At 42.7% G+C, this 19,587-nt stretch overlaps 1 protein-coding gene across 3 annotated transcripts in view; it reads left to right on the top strand.

Moving 5' to 3' along the window:
• The window catches only part of RUNX2 (runt related transcription factor 2), a 224,687-nt gene that overhangs the window by 183,309 nt on the left and 21,791 nt on the right, over nucleotides 1–19,587 (top strand). Inside the window, exon 6 of one of the 3 annotated variants that reach the window (XM_025042940.1) lies at nucleotides 17,889–18,031. The exons of the other annotated variants lie outside the window; for them this stretch is intronic. Within the exon in view, the coding sequence (XP_024898708.1) occupies nucleotides 17,889–17,941 (53 nt within the window). The 3' untranslated portion in view covers nucleotides 17,942–18,031. Of the gene's footprint in view, nucleotides 1–17,888; nucleotides 18,032–19,587 lie in introns of those variants that run through there. 3 annotated transcript variants of the gene reach the window in all.

Genomic DNA, 19,587 nt, shown 5'->3' with positions numbered 1-19,587 from the left:
TATGCCATATTTTGATGTCTTTGATTTATAAGGGTGAGAGACTATGAGGCTCTGTCTTTAGAGGGCTTTGACTTTTAAGGGATTCGACTAGTTGAAACCTTATGTGCATTTGGAAATAAAGCTCTTTTATATCGTAGCGTCGAAAAACTTGAAAGTGGGATGGGACCTCAGAGGTCAATATTCTAAACCTAAATCGGATGCCTGAGTCCCCTCCTTTATGTCTCTGTCCAGTGTCCAGCTTTGCCTGACACACCTCCCATGGTGGCCCAGTCCATTTCAGGTGGAGTTCATAGAAAGCTCTACTGAAGTCGACCTTAAACCCACCTTCCTGTAATGTACACCCATTGTTCCTAGGGGGCAGGGACACACGTGGATACAAGCTAGTGAGATTTAAATAAGGAAGAAAGACCATTTTGTAGTAACTTTTTTCACCATGACCAGCACACACTGAGCCATCCTCTATGTGCAAGGACCTGATCTAGGCGATGTGGGGGCTATAAAAATAAATAAAATAGAGGCTCTACTTTCAAGGAGTTTACAAGCCACGGTTTCATATGTGCGTACACCAAACTCTAATACAAGACAGAAAATGATCTGTGGAAGAAAGCGAACCAATATTCGTCAAGTACCGTTGATGTACCAGGCCCCGCTCCCTTGTCATAGGTCTCATGTAATCCTTGCGAGATTGTGCATTAAACTCTCTGAACCTCATTTTCCTTATTTGTGAAATTCGATGTTGGACTAGATGCCCTCTGAAGTCCCTTCCAGCCCTCATATCCCATGATTCATCCCTCCCTTCCCAGTGGCCCCAGGCTTCCCTCTCCTGGGTTGGGCTGGCTAGGGAAATGGATAGGCAAGAGACATTTTTTTGTTGTTGTTCTTTTTCTCCCCCTCCCTGTGGGATGTATTGTTGACTTAAAACCAGTTTGAACAAAGCACTCAGGAATAAACCACAGAGAACCATCTAGAATTGGCAGAGGATAACCCTATGACCCCAGAGGCCTTTTCCAGCTCTAATTTTTATGATTCACTAATTTGCCGCACCACATTCAACTCTGTCCGGGAATTCAGAGTTCAAAAAAGATGCAATGTAAATTGCTGGAGGTAATGAGAAGGCTGCAGGCACAGTGGGGCCAGAAGCGTGGTTTTCAGTGAAATTAAATACAGGGAGATATTTAAAGATGCCTGAGACCTTTTTTTTTTTTTTTCCTGAGAGACTCCCGTTTTAAGGCGGGTGGGGTAAATTTCAGGTTTTCTTTTTTCAGTGGTATGACTAGGGTTTTGCTATGTTATGACTCCAAAAGAGCTGCTTATCTGTTTTATATAACCTCCCAAAAAGCTATTGGATGCAAACGTGGTTGTTTAGCATTAAGTTCTGCTGCAATTTAAAAAATTACTTTTGAAGTGGGAGATGCTGTAGGAAGACGCGTTCTATAAATATGCATGTCTTTTTTGAGGGAATTGCTGAGAGCAAGGAGCAGTAACTTGGTATTTGATAAGTCTCATGAATTTTTAGTGCTTTCTACATTCTCCAACTTAGGGGAATTTTTATGCCCCTTGACGACTTCTTTACAACTTTGCATTGAAGTTATGCAATGAAGGTAAGATACAAGCATGAGAATTGTTCCAGAACTATAGTGTTGCTGGAAAACCGGTAAGCCAGTAGCCTTTGGCGCCTCTGGGAGCTCAGTGAGGGTTGGTTCCCTGAAGGAGTGAAAGGAAAGGGCTGGCAAGTCAAGTGCATACCTGTGTGGGAGGATAATGACTAGTCAGTACAGTGCAGTCACAGCTCATTTGGGTCCATGTTCCAAAGTCAGCTGTAAGGTGTACACCATGCATATTGAAAATTATTGTTGAAAATCCCATAGATAGGCCCCATGTTGGAGACTGGAGTGCATTCAGTTGATTTCCCTCTATATTGGATCATATTGCTAGTTTTTTGGTTAAGCACCAGATGAAGAAGTGGGCTTGTGTTTATATCTATGGAAAAAAAAAAGTGTATCTTCGAATGTTGGACTTGCACCCAAAACGTGCACTTATTAGAAGTACCTGAGGCCAGAGGCCACAGAAGGAACAGCAGGTTCATATCCTTCATCTTATATGCTCTCTGTGGCAAATGCCTATAGAGGAAACCATCACCCTTAACTATCAGCACTGTTTAAATAGTTACGTTTGATACTACTATCTTTATTTTCTTTTCTTCCCCCCCTCCCACTCCCAAATATTCAAAGTTTAATTTTCAAGGTAAAAGGGTACTGCAGACCAATGGTATCGAGATTGACATATTTTATGTCCTTTGCTTTTCACGAGAACCCTACATAATAAGTGGCATTATCTCCATTTTGCAGATGTGAAAACTGAGGTACGTTACATGACTAGCCTAAGTTCTCTCAACTAATGAGTAGTGGTGTAATTTGAGCTGAGGATCCAAAGCCTGTGCTCTTTTCTCTATGCCTTGCAGATCGACATTTTTAAAAAGGAGGATGAGAAAATAGAAGGCATAAGAAGGAAGGAAGGGCTAGAGAAAGGCATGTAAACAAGAAACAAACATTTATTGAATGTCTACTATGTAACATTCATTGTGCTAGGCATTTTTGTATCTCTGTGTTCTGGGCTGTGTTAGTTTCTTATGGCTGTTGTAATAAATTACCATCGATTTAGTGGTTTAAGCAGCAGCAATTTATTCCTCATAGTTCTGGAGACCAGAAGTTAGAAATCAGTATTGCTGGGCTGAAGTCAAGGTATCAACAGGAATGTGCCCTTTAAAGAGGCTCTCGGTGAGGACCTGTCCCTTGCTTCTTCTACATTCTGGTGGTTGCCAACATTCCCTGCTTTTAATCACATCATGCCAATTTCTGCCTCTCTTTTGTTTTGTCAAATATCCTTCTGCCTCTTTATTTATGAAGGCAGTTGTGGTTATATTTAGGACCCACTTGGATAATCCAGGATAATCTCCCCATCTCAAGAATATCTAACACCCGCAAAGTCATTTTTGGCCATATAAGGTAACATTCACAGGTTCTGGGAAACTAGAACATGGTGATCTTTAGAAGGACTGTTACTCAGTTTACCTTGCAGAATAATCATAAATCATAATGATAAATAGGAATGACCTAGGCTAACAGTTTAGTCATTGATATATTTTGTTATTATTGTTGTTGCTTATCTTTCTGACTCCAGATCCCACAGCCTTAATCATTAGCTATATGTCTCACCTCTGAGGGCTACCTGGACTGAGGAGGAAGAGAAGTCATCCAACAGCTTAAGTCTCTTCACATCAGTATCGGTGCAGTCATTTTTAAAAAAGTTTTTGTGACATTTTGTTGACTCCTTGTTGATATATGAGCCTTAATGTTCACTTTCGGCATGAGGTTGACTTTCACTTTAGATGCTTAACATATGGTTGCCCCTGATCAGCATTTTTTCTGCAGGCCAAGTCTTTTGAAAGCACCGGGGCTCACACTTTAGCAGGAGGAATTTGGATGAGATATGCAGAAGAGATCATCACAGAGGCAAGCCAGAGCTTCAGGGAATTCTTTTCAGCCTGGTGGGGATGGAGTTAGCGGAGGTGTGAGAGGCCCTTAGAGACTGAAGCTGCAGAACAGGAAACAACTCTTTAGCACGTTCATTGGCCTCTGAGTGCAGGACTACAATTCAGAGGGGTTGAGGACACGTGCTCACAGGGAAGGGCTGATGGCCCCTTACAATCCAAATGTGTCAGTAGGACATTGGCCCCACGATAGAGCAAGTGCAATGTTGACAAGCTCCAGTTAGCCCTCCTAGTGTCTAGGAAGTGTCTTTTGCATGAAGGAAGGTGCTGGTTCTGATCCGAAGATGTGCCAATCCAAAGCCCCGTGATATCTACCAAGAGCTTGTAGTTCTTTTTTTACTTGAAAATTAGTCTTTTGGGTGTTCCCCCATCATTTGATTTCAGGTTTTTCCCACTCCGCTGCACAAACTAATTTATTCTGTTCTTGTGCCCATTTTCAACATTTGTATAAGCATTCTCTCAGCCACTTAGGACTGAAGCCTTAGTGTCAATACTGACTGTTCTTTCCATTAGTTTGCCACCTCCCTTTGCTGCCTCAGAGAGGAGGCATATAGCTTAGTCTTAGGACTGTAGGATCTGGAGTAGGCAGAAAAACCAAGAACACAAATTGGGTTGGAATCAGGCTCTTCCATTAATTTGCTGTGTGGCTTGAGTTCAGTCTCTGAAAAACCAGGATAACGTAAGAAATACCCCACAGGGTTATGGTGAGGATTACATGAGATAATGACAATTGTTATTATTATTGTTGTTCTTTCTCTCATAATTTCCGCTTCAGTTCAGGACTCCATCATCCAAAATCAGGGCTAGGATAGATTCTTCTAACTCAGTAATTTTCAACGCTTTTAACAGAGACTTACAGCGAAACGTTTATTTTATATTGTGACATTACAAACACATCCACAAAATGAAAATAAACGTTTTATGAAATATCCTATTTTCTATTCTTTTTCACTTATTGCATAAAACTTTGCTTTATTCCATCAAATTGATGTCATGGCCCACAAATGAGTGAAGATCCATAGCTGTAAAAAACGCTCCCTTAGAGGTAGCCCTGACTGTAGTCCCTGCCTCCTTGCAATGTGTTGAATATCACATTTTCAAAAGAAGGCCACCTTCCTTGGTTTACAATATAGCATTAGCACCCACCACTCCCATTTACTTCTCACTGTGCTGTTCCGAGCACTTTTGCACACTTAATCCTCACCACCCACCACCCTTTGAAGATGTTGTCTCTAGCGCTGCTTCATAAAGGAGGAAATTCAGATTCCAGGGATGCCATGAGTCTTGTCCCAGATCATGTGACCGAATCAAGTTTGAACTTCACGCTCCTCATCCTGATCCAGGGCTTTTCTAAACACAACAAAGAATTGAAAGAGAAATTCAGGTATTTGGAACTAAACGAAAATATAAATTGATTACAGCCAAGGCTAAATCTTCTATTTTGTGTTCTCTTTCGTAAAACAAGACCTGTAGGATGACGATCTTACAGCTTTTTTCCTAAGAGCCACCTAACCACATCTCCATTCAAACGTTCATCCAGTCAACAAATTCATTCATACATTCATTTGAGAAGTAGTTATTGAGTGCCTACCATGTGCCAGGCACTGCATATGGATACTATGATGAGCCTAAGTAAAAATTTAAAAAGTCCCCACTCTCATATCAATATGTAAGGTGGTGCTAAGTGCTATAAAAAGAAATCGAGCGGAGTAAGGCAAAGAGACGGTTAGCAGTGCTCCTGTAAATTGCAGAGTCAGAGGGAGTTTGCAGTTAAGGCGATGTTTGGATTGAGACCTAAATGAAATGAGGGAGCCTATCTGAGGAGAATTTCCCGAAAACAGGGTACAGCAAGTTAAAGAGGGCGTGAGCTTGGCGATGATTGAGGAAAATCCAGAGATTAAGGAAAAGAGTGATGGGAGAGGCCTTCAGTGAAGGAATTTGATCACGTGGAACGGTGAAGCCATTTTAAAGACTTTGGATTTTATTCAATTAGTTCTTCAGAAAAGAATTCTATGGACTATTTCAAAAATATCTGTTATATAATTTTTCTTCCACGCTCAAATTCTTTACTCCCTAGTAGTTCATTAAGTTGCTGTAGCCGTGAGTTCACATCATTATCATCAGCGATAAAAATCCTATGTGGTAGTTTGAGAAGAAATCACCCGCGACCCTCCCATCCTCGTGTCCTCTGAGCGGGGTGGAATCCCCAGGCCTCAGATGACAATTTACCTCGTGAAGAGCTTTGGTCTATCTGTTCATTCTAAGCCAAAAATAACTCACTGGTCAAGAATCATCAAATTTCAGGATGCAGCAAAGGGATAGCGCCTCACTTGCAGGAGTGAGTCCCATGCTATAAATGTGACCTGACATGTAGCCGTGGATGTGCTCAGAGCACTGGTAACTTGGTGCCTATGGATTACCCGAAGTTTATAAATAGGTCTCACGCATGTCCTTAATGCAGTTCATTGAACCATGTTCATTTTCTCGTTTTATATGGTGCAACTCAAGGGTCTTTGCAACCCTCAGCACATTCGTCCTCCTATTTAAGGAATACTTCCTTCTCTAGACACCTGCCTGGAGTTCAGGTCATTCGTGTTCCGCCCTAATACTAACAACAGCCTACACAGAGTGAGTCTTCAGTGAGGAAGGCTTACCATGCAGTGTTAGGGCAGAGCTTAACTCGCACTGGTGTTTTTGGTCCTAAAAATAACCCACTGAGGAAGGTACCAATGTTAACCTCCTTTTACAGAGGAGGAAGTCAAGGCATAGAAAGGCTAAACAATTTGCCTAAAATGAGAGGTAGAGTCTGGATTCAAATTCAGAACATTGCCGTTAGCTTGATTCACTGCTGGGCCACATGCCGTCTGGTCCCTTTTAACTGAGTTCCGGGAAGGGGAAGAACAGTTGAGCAAAATTGTGAAGGAGGCTCACTTTCACCTCAGCACTACTACCTCTGCTTTCCTTTCTGCCTTTTTTTCTCTTTTCTTGATGGCATGTTTTATGTTCTGGCTCATTTTTTCTACGTCACTCTCTCCCTTTCTCCTATTTTCTCTGCCTCCCCATCCCACACCCCCATTTAGTAAAACCTAATATTAGGAAAGAACCTAATGAATATACAGGTATAAGTATAAGATCTCAACTCTCCTGCAGGCTAATCTATGGCAGGAACATATCTGTTCATCAAATATTTAGAGCCTGCCTCCTACAGGCAGTCCTTAGGGACTATGTAACTTCATTGAATTAGTGAATTGCCATTATTCTTTGGGACCTTCATGGCCCATAAGGGACCAGGGAGGTGAAGTGACTGTCCAGGGTTACATAACTAGCAAATGGTAGAGCCAGGAGGGAGACAGAAGTCCCCGATTCCCAGTGGCACATTCTGCCCACTATATTATGCTACCTCGTCGATTTGCTGTTTAATATACATCATCATGAATCTCTAAGTAGTCTTGACTCAGAGGTGGAGAGATTTTGGCGTGAGGGAGGCAAACAACTGGCACTTTTTAAGATTCCCGTCCCATAAGAAGGGGCCTTCTGTAGTTATTTTTAAGGGTTATGCTGGAAAACACAGGGATTGTGACCATCTCCTATCATCAGCCTAGAAACACAAGACAGGCACATTTCAATGGCTCAGAAAAATAAGAGGTAAAAGTCTAGAAAGGGCAACATACTCCCCTTTCAGCAAAGGCATTGCACTGCGAGATCCTGGGCCTGTCAGACACCGAGGGCCCAGAGCACACAGTGGGAGAGGAAGTTCTTAGAACAAGAGGTGGAATAGAGCCCACTTTGCAGTCGTCCACACCACACAACGCAAGCATTAACTGACGCTTTCATTAATCGGGTCATCCTGAGAATCTTCCAGTAGCTAGTTCATCTCTAAGTTCACAGGTCCCAGCACTGCAGGGCTGAGCTAAACGACCCCTCAGATTCTTATGCTATCATCTTTGCTCCTGACCCCAACTACCTAAGTGCTTTTAACTCTCCAGGCAAAATTCACTTTGCTCCTGGGCTGAAGCACACTGGGCACATTCTTGAACAGAGTTCAAACTAACAGGATTTCCCTAAAACAAGCAACTCCCTGGATGCCCTGGGAAGCACTGTGACTACTGGGGGGATTAACATAGCCAGAGCAACGTGGCTCTGGTCCAGAAAGAAAATGTATGTACTTAAAAAAAAAAAAAAATCTGGCTCAGAGTCTTGGGAACCCCGTAATCAGAAGCATACTCATTCTGATGGTTTCCAAAGACCCAACACCCACCTCAATGCGACCTGGCGAGGGTTCAGAGAAATCCACCCCCTCTTTTGTCTTTTGGATGGAATGCAAGAGCCATATAAGACTTCCTGCCTAGAAGGCAGAGAGAGGGCAAGCCTTTGCCACCCTGTCTCAGCAGGGTGGGGGGACAGTTGGAGGACACCTTTTGGCTTGTCTTTGGGTGCTGTGATTTTATCTTATGGCAAAAAGCACTCCATATTAATTCTGCATGGCGCCCAAGTTACTGCAAATCTGCTATCTAATCTTCAGCCAGGATTTTTATTGGTTTGTGTTTTGTTTTTCTCCTGGGGAAGAACTACTCGCAGATTGGGGTGTGGGTGGCTCATGTCGGGACCGGACACGCAGAGACAGAACAGGAATTGAGACTAGGGGTGGGTCTGCAGGCCAAGAGTGATGAGCTTTATGCTCTCAGGGGTCAAGGGCAAGCCTGAGTCCCAGTCAGTGGTCTAGTCATGGCAGGACAGGGCTAACATGCCTTGGAGATCAAGGCAAGCAGGGCCAGGAGCCCAGATGGTTGGGTACCTCAGAACAACAGCACTGGCTGGTGGAAAAGTCATCCTCATTCTAAAGTAGGAGCTGAGTCAATTCTGGCTTCCTGATTGTTTCTAGTAGGCTGGGCACAAGTCTGGGCCTCAGGGGAGTCTACCGTCTGCCTTTAATGAGCTAGAGACCAAGGTTTGAGGTCTGGGGAAAGGGAGAGTTTTATAGCTATTAACAGACACCGTCTTGCGGCCTCTAACTTTTGTCTGTTGGTGTTGGGTCTGTAGGCCACTTTGGGAAAGGTAAGTGAAGGAACTGTCTGCCCGTAATCTGTTGTGATCTACATTTTATGCAACTGCAAGTACCAGTGGAAGATTTTAAAATATTAGATCCATACTGAGCCAACTTCTTGGGGGGACTTTGGAAAATGAATGCTTCAGACATTTCCTTAGAAATCTTGATTTTCTAGAATTGGCCGAATCTTAGGATAAAACTAGTTTTGCAGGTTTGGTCCCTGCAGCCAGCCTGCCTCTGCACACCCTGGTCCTGGTCTGTGCCCAGGGGTAGGGTTTCAGCATTATTTCTTGTAAGTCTTATTTCTGGCATACAACTCCAATGATGATTGAGAGTGGATGTGTTACTGCATTTAAAGCATGATTTCTAAACCAGTGTTTTGTAGACAGCTCATTAACACATCAGTGATTACTTCTCACTCTAAACTAACCAACTGCGCATCCATGCAACCATTCATTCAACGAGCAGATGCTTATTGAAGGCCTTCCTCAGGTGCTGAAGAAAGATACACAGCTGTTTAGGAAGGAAGAGGTGGAGTCATGATAGAGGGTAAATTAAAGACTGGCAGGGTCAATGTCTGGCTTGGAGGATTAGGAAGAGAGAAGATGTTTTGAACATGTAGAATAAGGCCACCCTTAAAGGTTTATTAGGTTAGATAGATATGTGGTCAGGGCATACAGTACAGTGAAATGAACCATCAGAGTGTTCAACCCTGGAAGAGACTGGGCTCTGAACTTTGAGAGGGAGAATATGTCCTCTATGGGGGTACATGTTGCTGCCTTCCCTGTCTGAATGACCTTTGTGCTAGGTATTGCTGTGAGAATAAACCTGAAGAGCCCTGGCTTTATTTTTATGAACATGTCTACCCAAGTGATCTCAAAGATTATATTCTATGATGAATTTAACTGGCTGGTTTGACTGGAGCAGGTCATTCTAAGCCAGTACCCCAGACTCAGTCCAGTGGGGCTAATGGCAAGGGCTGATCTTAGAACTGGGCTGAGCATGATCACACTAGACTACTAGACTGGAAGTTCCTTGAGGTCAGTAGCATTTTTAGTCATTGTATATCCCAGGGTCTAGCAGATAGTATGCTGGCGAATATACAAAAGATGTGAAATTTGGGTAAGACAGTGTGGAAACCCATTACTGTGAGTAGAAACCCATCGCTATCACTTGGAATCTTCTCTAGAACAGGTCTGCTCTTGTTGGGTTAGCAGTAAGACTTGAATTAATTCCATACCTCCCATCTCCAAAGGCTGGCTGCAGAGTTATCACCCCCTTTCCTTTTCTGCAACACTTTGTGTATTGTTGTCTACAAGTAATTTTTCAAAAAACGATGCTAGCTCAGGAAGCTTAGAAATCTTGGAGGGAAGTCGGTTTTAGCAAATTCTAATCCCCAGGGTTGAGAGCATCTGTATCAGCCAGGGTATCTCATGAAAACACAAAACCCATGTGGAGTAATTTAACAGAAGAATTTTAATATGGGAAATCAGTTATGAAGGTTTTTAGAAGAGTCGCAAGACCAACCATGAAAGGCAAAGCAACCCCAAGATTAGCAATTGCAGAAGCCACTACTCCCTCTAGGGCTGGAAAAACAGAAGTGTGACCTGAGCCCAAGAGCCTGAACTGCCTGCTGGAATCTGGTTCTAGGGGAAGTCCAATGGTGGTGCGCTGGCTGGAGAAGACTCAGCCCCAAGTACAGGGTGAGTTGGAGGTGAACACCTGGCTTCTCTTTCCCGCCAATTCTCCATTCTCTTGCCTGTGTGTCTCATTGGTCAAACTAAGCAGAAAACAGTAGTCAAGGGAGCCTGGGCAGTTTCCTACGGTCATCCCCTTTGAATACAGAGAAGAGCAAAGAAATGGTGGGAAATGGATCTGAGGCAAACAAGCAAATGACTGGTATAGCATCTATCTATCCATAAACTTCTCCAACTGTCCTTATGGTGTGGATTTGAGGAGTATGGCTGTACTCACCTTAGAAAAATGGTGGCCCCTTGGGAGGGTTGTGCTAAACCATTTCTCTCTTTCTTCCATATTTGTCCTTTCTTAGAAAATATGTAGACTGCTTACTGAAGGCGCTACACCCTGAAAACTAGCCTCACAGTTGAGAGTGACAGCTACATGAGTGGAGCACCTTTTGACAACTCCTCATTAAATAAACACTTGACCTGCAACCATAGGCTGGTGCACTGTGTTGTGTCTTCATTTGCTCTCACCGGTGGGATGGGAATGAGTATAAGGGAGAAAAGAGGACTGGAAATGCTCCCTTGGGTTAGAATCCAGATTTACAGGTCTCCCAAGTCCTGGTTCAAAGGCAAAGAGGCCAAGCAAACCTACAAGAGAGAAATGGGGAAAACTGGGAGACCCGTCGGATTGTGGACATCATCTTATGTGACTCATAGGTTTCCAGAGGATGAGAGGGCCCCATTTCGTTTGGAGGTTCTATGAGTCAAATGCTCAGTTAGGGTTTTGGTCACTTAGGGTTTTGGTCAGGGAAGCCAAACCACTGTGAGTGATACGATAAATAAGAGATTTTCCATAGAGATTACATCTTATACATTTGTGGGATCTGGTGAAGAAATCTATGGAAGGCTGTCACCTCTGTATCTGGTGATGGACTTGAAGTCACTGCAGGTCAATATCAACACCTGGAAGGAAAAGCTTGGATGGGAAGTGGAGGAGAGCCCAGGACAAATTGGAACACACCTTCAAGAAGCCCACGAAAACTGGAACTTACGTGTGTCAATCATCACCTCTAACCTTAATGATATGGAGGACCTGCAGAAGCAGATGCCCTTCTTCATGGAACTGTCTGCATGTCTGGCTCAGGACTCAGAGAAGCTTTAAAGGAGATCCTACAGGATCTGCAAGAGCTTCAGATTCAGCTCTGTTGTCCTCCAACAAGGTGAGCTAGTGAACTTGTGGCAACAGGTACAAGCCCCCAGAGGTGCTTAGAGACCTCCACCACATTCCCAGTGTAATGGAGGCTGCTTCGTTTCCACCTCCTAAATCCCACTCCAAGTACTCTTGTGGTCAACCTTAGGCAGGAACCATAGAGGGGAGGGAATTCTGGGAATCCCAGTTACAGATTAGCTAAGTCAACACTGGACAAAGCCAGCACACATTGCTGAAAATGAGCTTTCATCACCCATGAGGGACAGGAACTGTGTCTTTCAGTTCTGGGGGAGTGGCAGCCTTAAGCTGGTGACCTCCTGTCTAGATGGCTCCTTCACCAGGGAAAGCCAGTTAATCTGATGTCCTTGGAGAGCTGGGGCAGCCTTAGCAGACCAAAAATTAGCAGAGAATTTATATCTCCAGGAGGCCTCTCTCAGGCCTGGGGAAGGTGAAGCCCTTATTTGGGCCACTCCAACCCCTCTCTCAAAGACAGATAAAATCACACCTCTCCAACAAAAGTGTTGTGAGGACTCATTAGTTCATGCTGGGGAAAGGGCTTCAAAGGTAAAGAGTGCATTGTAAATTGTGATGCTGTCATCATCACAGCAGATGTCTGAATCCAGACTTACAGGCACTTCGCTGACTAATAGAATTTGTTGGAGTTGGTGGTGACCTTGTCTCCCCATTACATTTCTAAATATTTTGGTTGTCAGTTGTAAACAAGCCAGTTCTAAAACAAAAGTCAGATTCTATTGGTGCTTTTGAAATTTTCCTTGTTCCATCGAGCATTTCCAGTTCCCTTCCTCCTCTCTCATTTCTCTTCTCTTAGGGATGGCCAAATGAGGTTTACTTTGCTTCTGCTTTCACCTGGAGAAGAGCCTGGTGATGAGACTTGCACGCACCATTTTAACCAGGGCACCTTGACATTCATTTCTGACCAGGTAGACAGGATGTCAAGGCTTTAGATCAGTTTTGTCAGTATGGCAAACATATTAGCCAAACATTTAGATTGTTTTTTTAAGGGCAAGAAATAATCTTTTGTACTAAACTTTTGACATCATGTAAACAGTGTTGCTATTTACATTTCCGTCTTTTTGACCCTCATCCCTTTTTTTCTTGTCCTAGCTACTTCTATGTTATAATCTTGATGTATAAAACAAGAACAGCAGATTATAATACTCACAGCCTCTCTCCTCATCTGTCTCTTGAGGAGGCTTTTAATTTTCTGGAATCTCTTATATTGGGCAGGATAAGATGCGAAAAGAAAAAGACAAAAGGTTAAAGCAGCCAGGTGGGCCCAGAAAATATATATCAGAAAGAGCTGAGCCACAGAGGGGAGAAGGAGGAGCATAATGAAAACGGGCAACAAGTAGGCATTTGACAGCCATAGAGAGAGAAGCAGTAAATAGGTTTTGGGGGTTAGAGCCACTGATAGGTTTAACGGGGAGAGTAAGTGTGAAAGCTATCTAAAGAGGGTTATGTTAGTTTGCCAGGGCTGCCATTATAGAATGTCACAGACTGGATGGATTTTAAACAACCGCAATTTATTTTCTCGTACTTCTGGAGACTGGAAGTCCAAGATCAAAGTGTCAGCTGGTTTGGTTCCTACCGAGGCCTTTCTTCTTGACTTGCAGATGGTGGTCTTCTCACTGTATCCTCACATGGCCTTTTCTCTGCACGCATGCATTTCTGGGATCTAGCCTCTTCTTATAAGGACACCAGTCATATTGGATCAGGGCCAAACCTATGACCTTATTTAAACTTAATTATTTCTTTAAAGGCTCCATCTGCAAATACAAGCATACCTCATAGATACTGTGGGTTTGGTTCCAGACCATATAAAGCGAGTCACACAAATTTTTTGGTTTCCCAGTATATTTAAAAGTTATGTTTGCACTATACTGTAGTCTATGATGTGTATAAAAATATACCTTAATTAAAAAATGTTTTATGGCGAAAAAATGTTTATTGTCATCTTAGCCTTCAGCAAGTTGTAGTCTTTTTTTTTTGCTGATGGAAGGTCTTGCCTTCAATCTGTAAAAAATGCAGTATCTGCAAAGCACAGTGGAGAGAAGTACAATAAAACAAAACGTGCCTGTACAGTGACACCTGGGGTTAGAGCTTCAGCACAGGAATTTTTGAGGAATACAATTCAGTCCATAACAAGGGTTTGAAAGTTGTTTTGTTGTATTAAACATGTGTCCTCCACCCCTGCCTCAATTTGGAGTTTTCTGAAAAGGAACAACAGCAACAAAAAGATTTACGTTGCACTTTAAATTACCTTCGTGTTTCCGTTGAATTGCTTTTAATACAGCACTGCACCAAGCCTGGGCTACAAGGGTCCACAGTTTATAGGGTTATATACAGATTCAAGTGACTTTTTGTCACCCGATTTTCAAAGAATTAGAATGTAATAAAATAGATTTCATAAAAAAATCAGAAGAAACATAATTTAACCTCTTATTCGTAATTTGAAAGGCCATGTTGGAGTGATCTTACCCACAAATGTGAAAATTACATTCGCGAAAAAAATCTAGATATGGTTATGCTGTTGAAAAAACAAATGGCATCCAACACTTAGTTTTTGTAGGTATAAATAAGTATTTATAACCTCATGCATGTCCAAATACTTATAATGCAAATTTTCTTTGGCAATTAAGAAAAAGAATTACAGCCTCAACTCTGCTAGTTTCATTTTTGATAATCATCTAAACGAAACCTGTCATTTAGTGACTGCCATTTGGAAGTATCAATAACTGTTTGAAAATAAGCAAACCACAATCTTGATGGGAAAGAAAAAATCCTCCTCTAATACTGTGTTATGCTTCTCTGATTACTGCTGGGAGCTGCTGCTGATTCATATAATGGCCCCTCATCCAGCGCTGGGTGCAGTGGCTGTGAAATCTGGAGTGAATTTTGCCGAGGCTGCAGACACATGTTGTATGTCAGACACACGATGCTTTTCAAGGTGCAGCTCTAAAGGACTGGTGGCCTCATGTCTTCAATAAGATCTGTTTTGAGAGCATGGAGAAACACACCAGTCTTTTTCTGTGGGAAGTGAGAGCACATCTGTCGTCACTGGACACATCTGAGCTACTGCATCACCTTGAGATGGTTATTTGCTGGATTAAACTTTATATCATCTCACTGAGGAATGCTGCAGAACAAATGCATAATAAAGTGGGAATGGGAAGAGAAGGGTGAGGATGGAGGAAAGGAGGAAGGGAGGAAGAAAGGAGGGGGAGAGAGGGAGGGAGGGAGGGAGGGAGAGAGTAAGAGGGAGAGAGAGACGGGGGGAGAGAGAGAGAGAGAGAGAGAGAGAGAAACCTGAGTCTTGTGCTAGGTGTGAATAGGAGAAGATATAGGTCTCTTACTTATTACTTATCCGGGGGCAAATTCTAGGCCTATCAAATCAATCCTACGATAAGACAATTCTTATAACCACACAAGCAGTAGGATGGTGGGATAATAGTGAGGTGTGGTTCTTGACGGTTATATGGTTTATGGCCCTAAGGGAACAATTTCCCTCCATTGGAAGGTTTATTTTGATGAATACCATAAAAGTTCATCTACGTTTCCCTGGTATAGGCCTAGTTTTTTTTTTTTTTTTTTTAGTCATTATTATTTATAATCCATTTATATATGGAAGAGGACGGTTCTTTACGGTTCGGATGATTTAAATCTGGGCCTTGAAAGCCATGCATGATTTATTTGCACAAGGAAATCATGTTTTCTTTGGAGCTTTTCAATGGAGGCATAATTACAGTGTTGCAAATACAGTGCTCTATTTAAGGGTCTGTCAGCATTTCCACAATAAACCTCTATTTTCAGGAGTCTAGAATATTGCCAGAGAGAGAGAGACACATAGAGGGACAGAGAGAGAAAGAAATCCTAAAATATGAGCTTGGTGGGTCCATCTGGGAACTTTATTTTTGATCCAAATCTGTACATGTATTTGCAACCGCACATTCTTCTTTATTTGTGTGGTGGTGCCAACAATGTGCCCGGCGTCTTTGGAAATTGCCCAGTGGGGCTTCGGCTTTCAGGCAGGATCTTCCTGGGAAGCGGCGGCATGTTGGGTGGCTGGCCGGCTCCTCTTCCAGACCCCGGCCAACTGCCAAGGTGTCTCTCAGCTTTAAGAAAAGGAAAACATTTTTTGTCCTTACTTCTGGTTTGTTTGTTTGTTTTGGTTAACTTAGGCCTATGCTAACTTGGACCTTTAATAATGATGGTAATAATAATGATATTATTATTATTACCATCATTATCATCATCATCATTATTATGAGCAATACTAAGTACAATTTAAGTGCCCAGTATGTACCTGGCACTTTACAAAGATTATTTAATTCTTCAACTTTATAACAATCCTACAAAGTAGAAGTTATTATTCCTGAATTTCAGAGAATGAAAATGAACTGAGGGAGGGTTATTTGCCTGCTATAGGAATGGGGAGCAAAGTTCAGGGTAACTGAGTTAGTGGCTGAGCTGGTCCGGTGCTGGGGTCCACAATTTAAATGCAGCAGAAGCTGTCTCTCAAATTGGAGTAGCTTAGTTTAGAGAATGAGGCTCAGAGAGGTGGATGAACTAGGAGACGACACAGGCAGACTAGAGAAGGCTGGGGGAACTGGCCAAACGGGAGGAAAAGCCTTTAAGACCTTTTTAGCAACTCCTGGAGCATGGTTTAGTAGGTAAGTGTGACTCTGGTTGAGCCTGGATAAAAATATCTGGATTTCTTTTTGAGGCTTACTGTGTGGCAAGCTTGCATTTACGTGGGTTATCTCACTGATTTCCCAGTTTTAGCAATGCAGAGAGTGAATTTTATGGAGATTGGATAAAATGCCAGGATCATATAACTAGGAAGTGGCAGAGTTCCCAGGTCTGGAATCATGGTTCTTGACCGTTATGGTTTATGGCCCCACAGGAACCAGTCTCCCTCTGTTTGGAAGGTACAATGTGAATAGAGACAGGAAGCTGAAACTCAGGATCCTCCTGCTTCATGTGGGAGATTTTGCCTTCGAATTGCTGATGGACCTTTTCCAGGAGTCTGTGTGTTGGCATTTAACTGAAGGAAAAGGTAATATACACCCCTTTCACACAAGGAGGACCAGGGACAAGCGATGGAAGGAGAGACCACCCTCTACTCTGTGTTCTCAGCCAACCACGGGAAAACTATTTTGTAAACTCCTGTTCCCTTGTGGGTGGTGGGATTTAATTCTTTTTCCTTCTCTTTTCTGGGGCTGCTCCTGGGTTGCCGGTTCCGGCTGAGACTAGAAGTGGTAACACACAGCCCAGGCAAGAAAAGGAAGAAGGTTTTTCATTAAAGAAAAAGTTTTTCCCTCTTCTTAAAATAAAATCAGGCAGCTGTATGGGGAATATTACTTATGGAGGTATTGTGCTCCTGAGGCTCGAAGTTCAAAAGAAAGGATTCAAATTGCCTTTAGAACACAGAATGCATTTATCTTATTAGACACACCTCTCGGAGGCGGCAAATTCTGTTCAAGTATTTATCGAGGGTGTTCTAATGGCTTGGTGTTGGGTGTTATTCCCCGTAAGGGAGGTGGCTTGACTGTCATGGAAAATATGGCTCAAGTTAGTGTTGGAAGTAAAATGGTGGAGAGACCACTCCATGTTGCCAGAATCTTAACTAATTTGAGTGATCACCACATTAGTGTTACTGAGAATAAGAAGCAAGGTGACACCATTCGAATAAGAATTATTCACTTAACCAGCCAATATTTATTGAGCATCTACTAGATACTGGGCATTGAGCAAGGAGTATGGGATTCAATGGTGAACCAGACATGGTTCATGCCCTCTAAGAACTTAAAATCTAGTTAAACATATAATTACACTATAGTTAAATAATTTTAAAAACTAATTATAACTGTGATTAGTTCTTCAGAAGAAAATACAAGGTCCTAAGAGAACCAATAACAGAGAAACTAAATTTGTTAGAATGTATTCAGCGGCAAGTAATAGAAATCCCAACAGGGTTTATTTTTTTCACATAACAAGAAGTCCAAAAGCAGGCATTTGCTGGCATTGGTTCAGGGATAACATCAAGGATCCAGGCCTTTTCTATGTCTATCTCTAACCACCTTCAGTGTATGACCTTTTTCATTCTTGGACTTGTAGTCTCATGATTACAGAATGGCTGCTGTGGCTCCGTTTTCAGACAGGAAGCGCAGGGAAGGAGGATGTACCAGAGAGTTCTTTTCTCTAACACAAGTATATTTCATCGGCAGTAACATTTCTTGCCCAGAAAACTTTCAGCAGATTTTCTCTTAATTCGTTAGCCAGAAATGGGTTTATTAGTGAAGACTGTGGAGGAGACAAAAGATTAAGCAATTATAAACGCATAACTGTAAGTAACCCTTGTGGAATGTCTTGCAGGCCACATCCATGTGTATGAAGTTGTTTGCTTCTCAAATCAATCCTGTGAGTAAGACAGAGCCATCTCTCAGAGGAAGACATTGAGACTCGAGAACTGAGGCCCAAGAACACGTGATCAGCCCTCTTTCGGCTAGGGGTTCTCAGCTTATCCCTGGGTTTTTGCAATGTCCCATGTCTACTGGGTTTTGGAGAGAGGGCCAATCCTAAGCCCTAAATGCAGTGCATCCCAAAGGGGCATGCAAACATGTGAGAATTTGCAAAAGTGTGAGGGTCCCTTTGATTTTTTTTTTTTAATGGCTGTCCCTAGTGTTGAAAGTCACATAATAGGAAGGCAGACCAACTGAGAAGAAGGAAACCTTCTGACAGCAAAGTCAGAATCTCACAGTGGAGCCTTTGGGGTCTTCACTTGGCAGGAAAAAAAACAGATATAGAAAATGCATCTGCTGATGGGACCGTGACCTCATTTCCAGACGACTTGGAAATGTTGATTTTAAATGTTTTTGAGTAACACTGCCCTAACCCCTGGCACCCTACCCAGGCAGAGGAGGTATGTTTAACATCTAGGATAAACGAATAAATATTAAAACCACAGGTTCTCATGGTATTTTAAAGGCACCAAAAATGTCAGTCTGCCAGTCACATGTAGCACCCTCGTCTGTGCCCCACCAAGGCTCCCAGCACTTCATGTGTGCCTGTCATAGCAGGAGTGATGTCCTTGGCTGATTCTACTCTCCCCGCCCTTGCCTCTTGGATCTGGGCTCCGAGGTTGTCTGTTGTGTGTTGCTGGGCTGGTGGACGGTGGAGACAGACCTTTTGGCTTGAGACCATCCCATGAAAATCAGGACGGGCAGGGTGCCCAGAGACGCACCAGCATCCTCGAGTTACACCAGTGGAAACAAGAGTTATGTACCCTGCGCTGGAGGACGTGTAAAATTGACACCGTTTACCAGATGTTCCTGGGTTTTATGAGCTTTATAAGGCCTTCTGTTAGGTAACACTTTGAAAAAGTAATGCTTGCCTGCTTTGAGCGGAAAGTTTTTGTTTTAGGTTTTTTAAAAACATTTTGGGTGAACTCTGCAGCACCTATTTTCACAGCAGAGCTCTGGTCTGCCAGGGGCCACTTCTGGTGAGTGACAGGCAAGAGAGAGGTATGTGGCGGGCAACCTGGTCCTGATTTAAAAGGCCAGAGGCCCAGGCTTTTGGATGCAAAAACACATCCATGGACCCATATGTACCCTTCTCTTTAATGCAATAAATATGCTCCTGAGATATTAGGTATAAATCACATATTTTTGTAACGCCAAATAGGGTATTCCTTCTTTATGTAATGAACTGTTTTTTAAACAATTACCATTTAATTCATTTTTAGTGTACATCTGAATTTTCAAAAGATAAATTGATTAAAATGACATTCATCTTTACCATATGCCAAAGATGAAGTGACATTCATCTTTACCATATGTAGGGTGTGGCACATTACGAAGTGGCTATTTGTCATATTTGATGTCTTGAAGACGTTGAGCAAGATGGTGACAAGTGGCATGTATGGACAGGCATGAGGAGCTCAATGCAGATTGTAGTGAATCCATTCATGAGAAGGGCAGGAGAACCAAAATCTTAAATAACTGGATGAGAGAAAGGAAGAAGCTGCTCTATGGGAACAGAGAGGAATTTTGTTCAGTAGGGTTGAGGAGTTCTT

Source organism: Pteropus alecto, unplaced genomic scaffold (genome assembly GCF_000325575.1).
Source record: "Pteropus alecto unplaced genomic scaffold, ASM32557v1 scaffold7, whole genome shotgun sequence".
Classification (NCBI taxonomy): Eukaryota; Metazoa; Chordata; class Mammalia; order Chiroptera; family Pteropodidae; genus Pteropus; species Pteropus alecto.
This window is presented reverse-complemented; position numbering and strand designations above follow the sequence as displayed.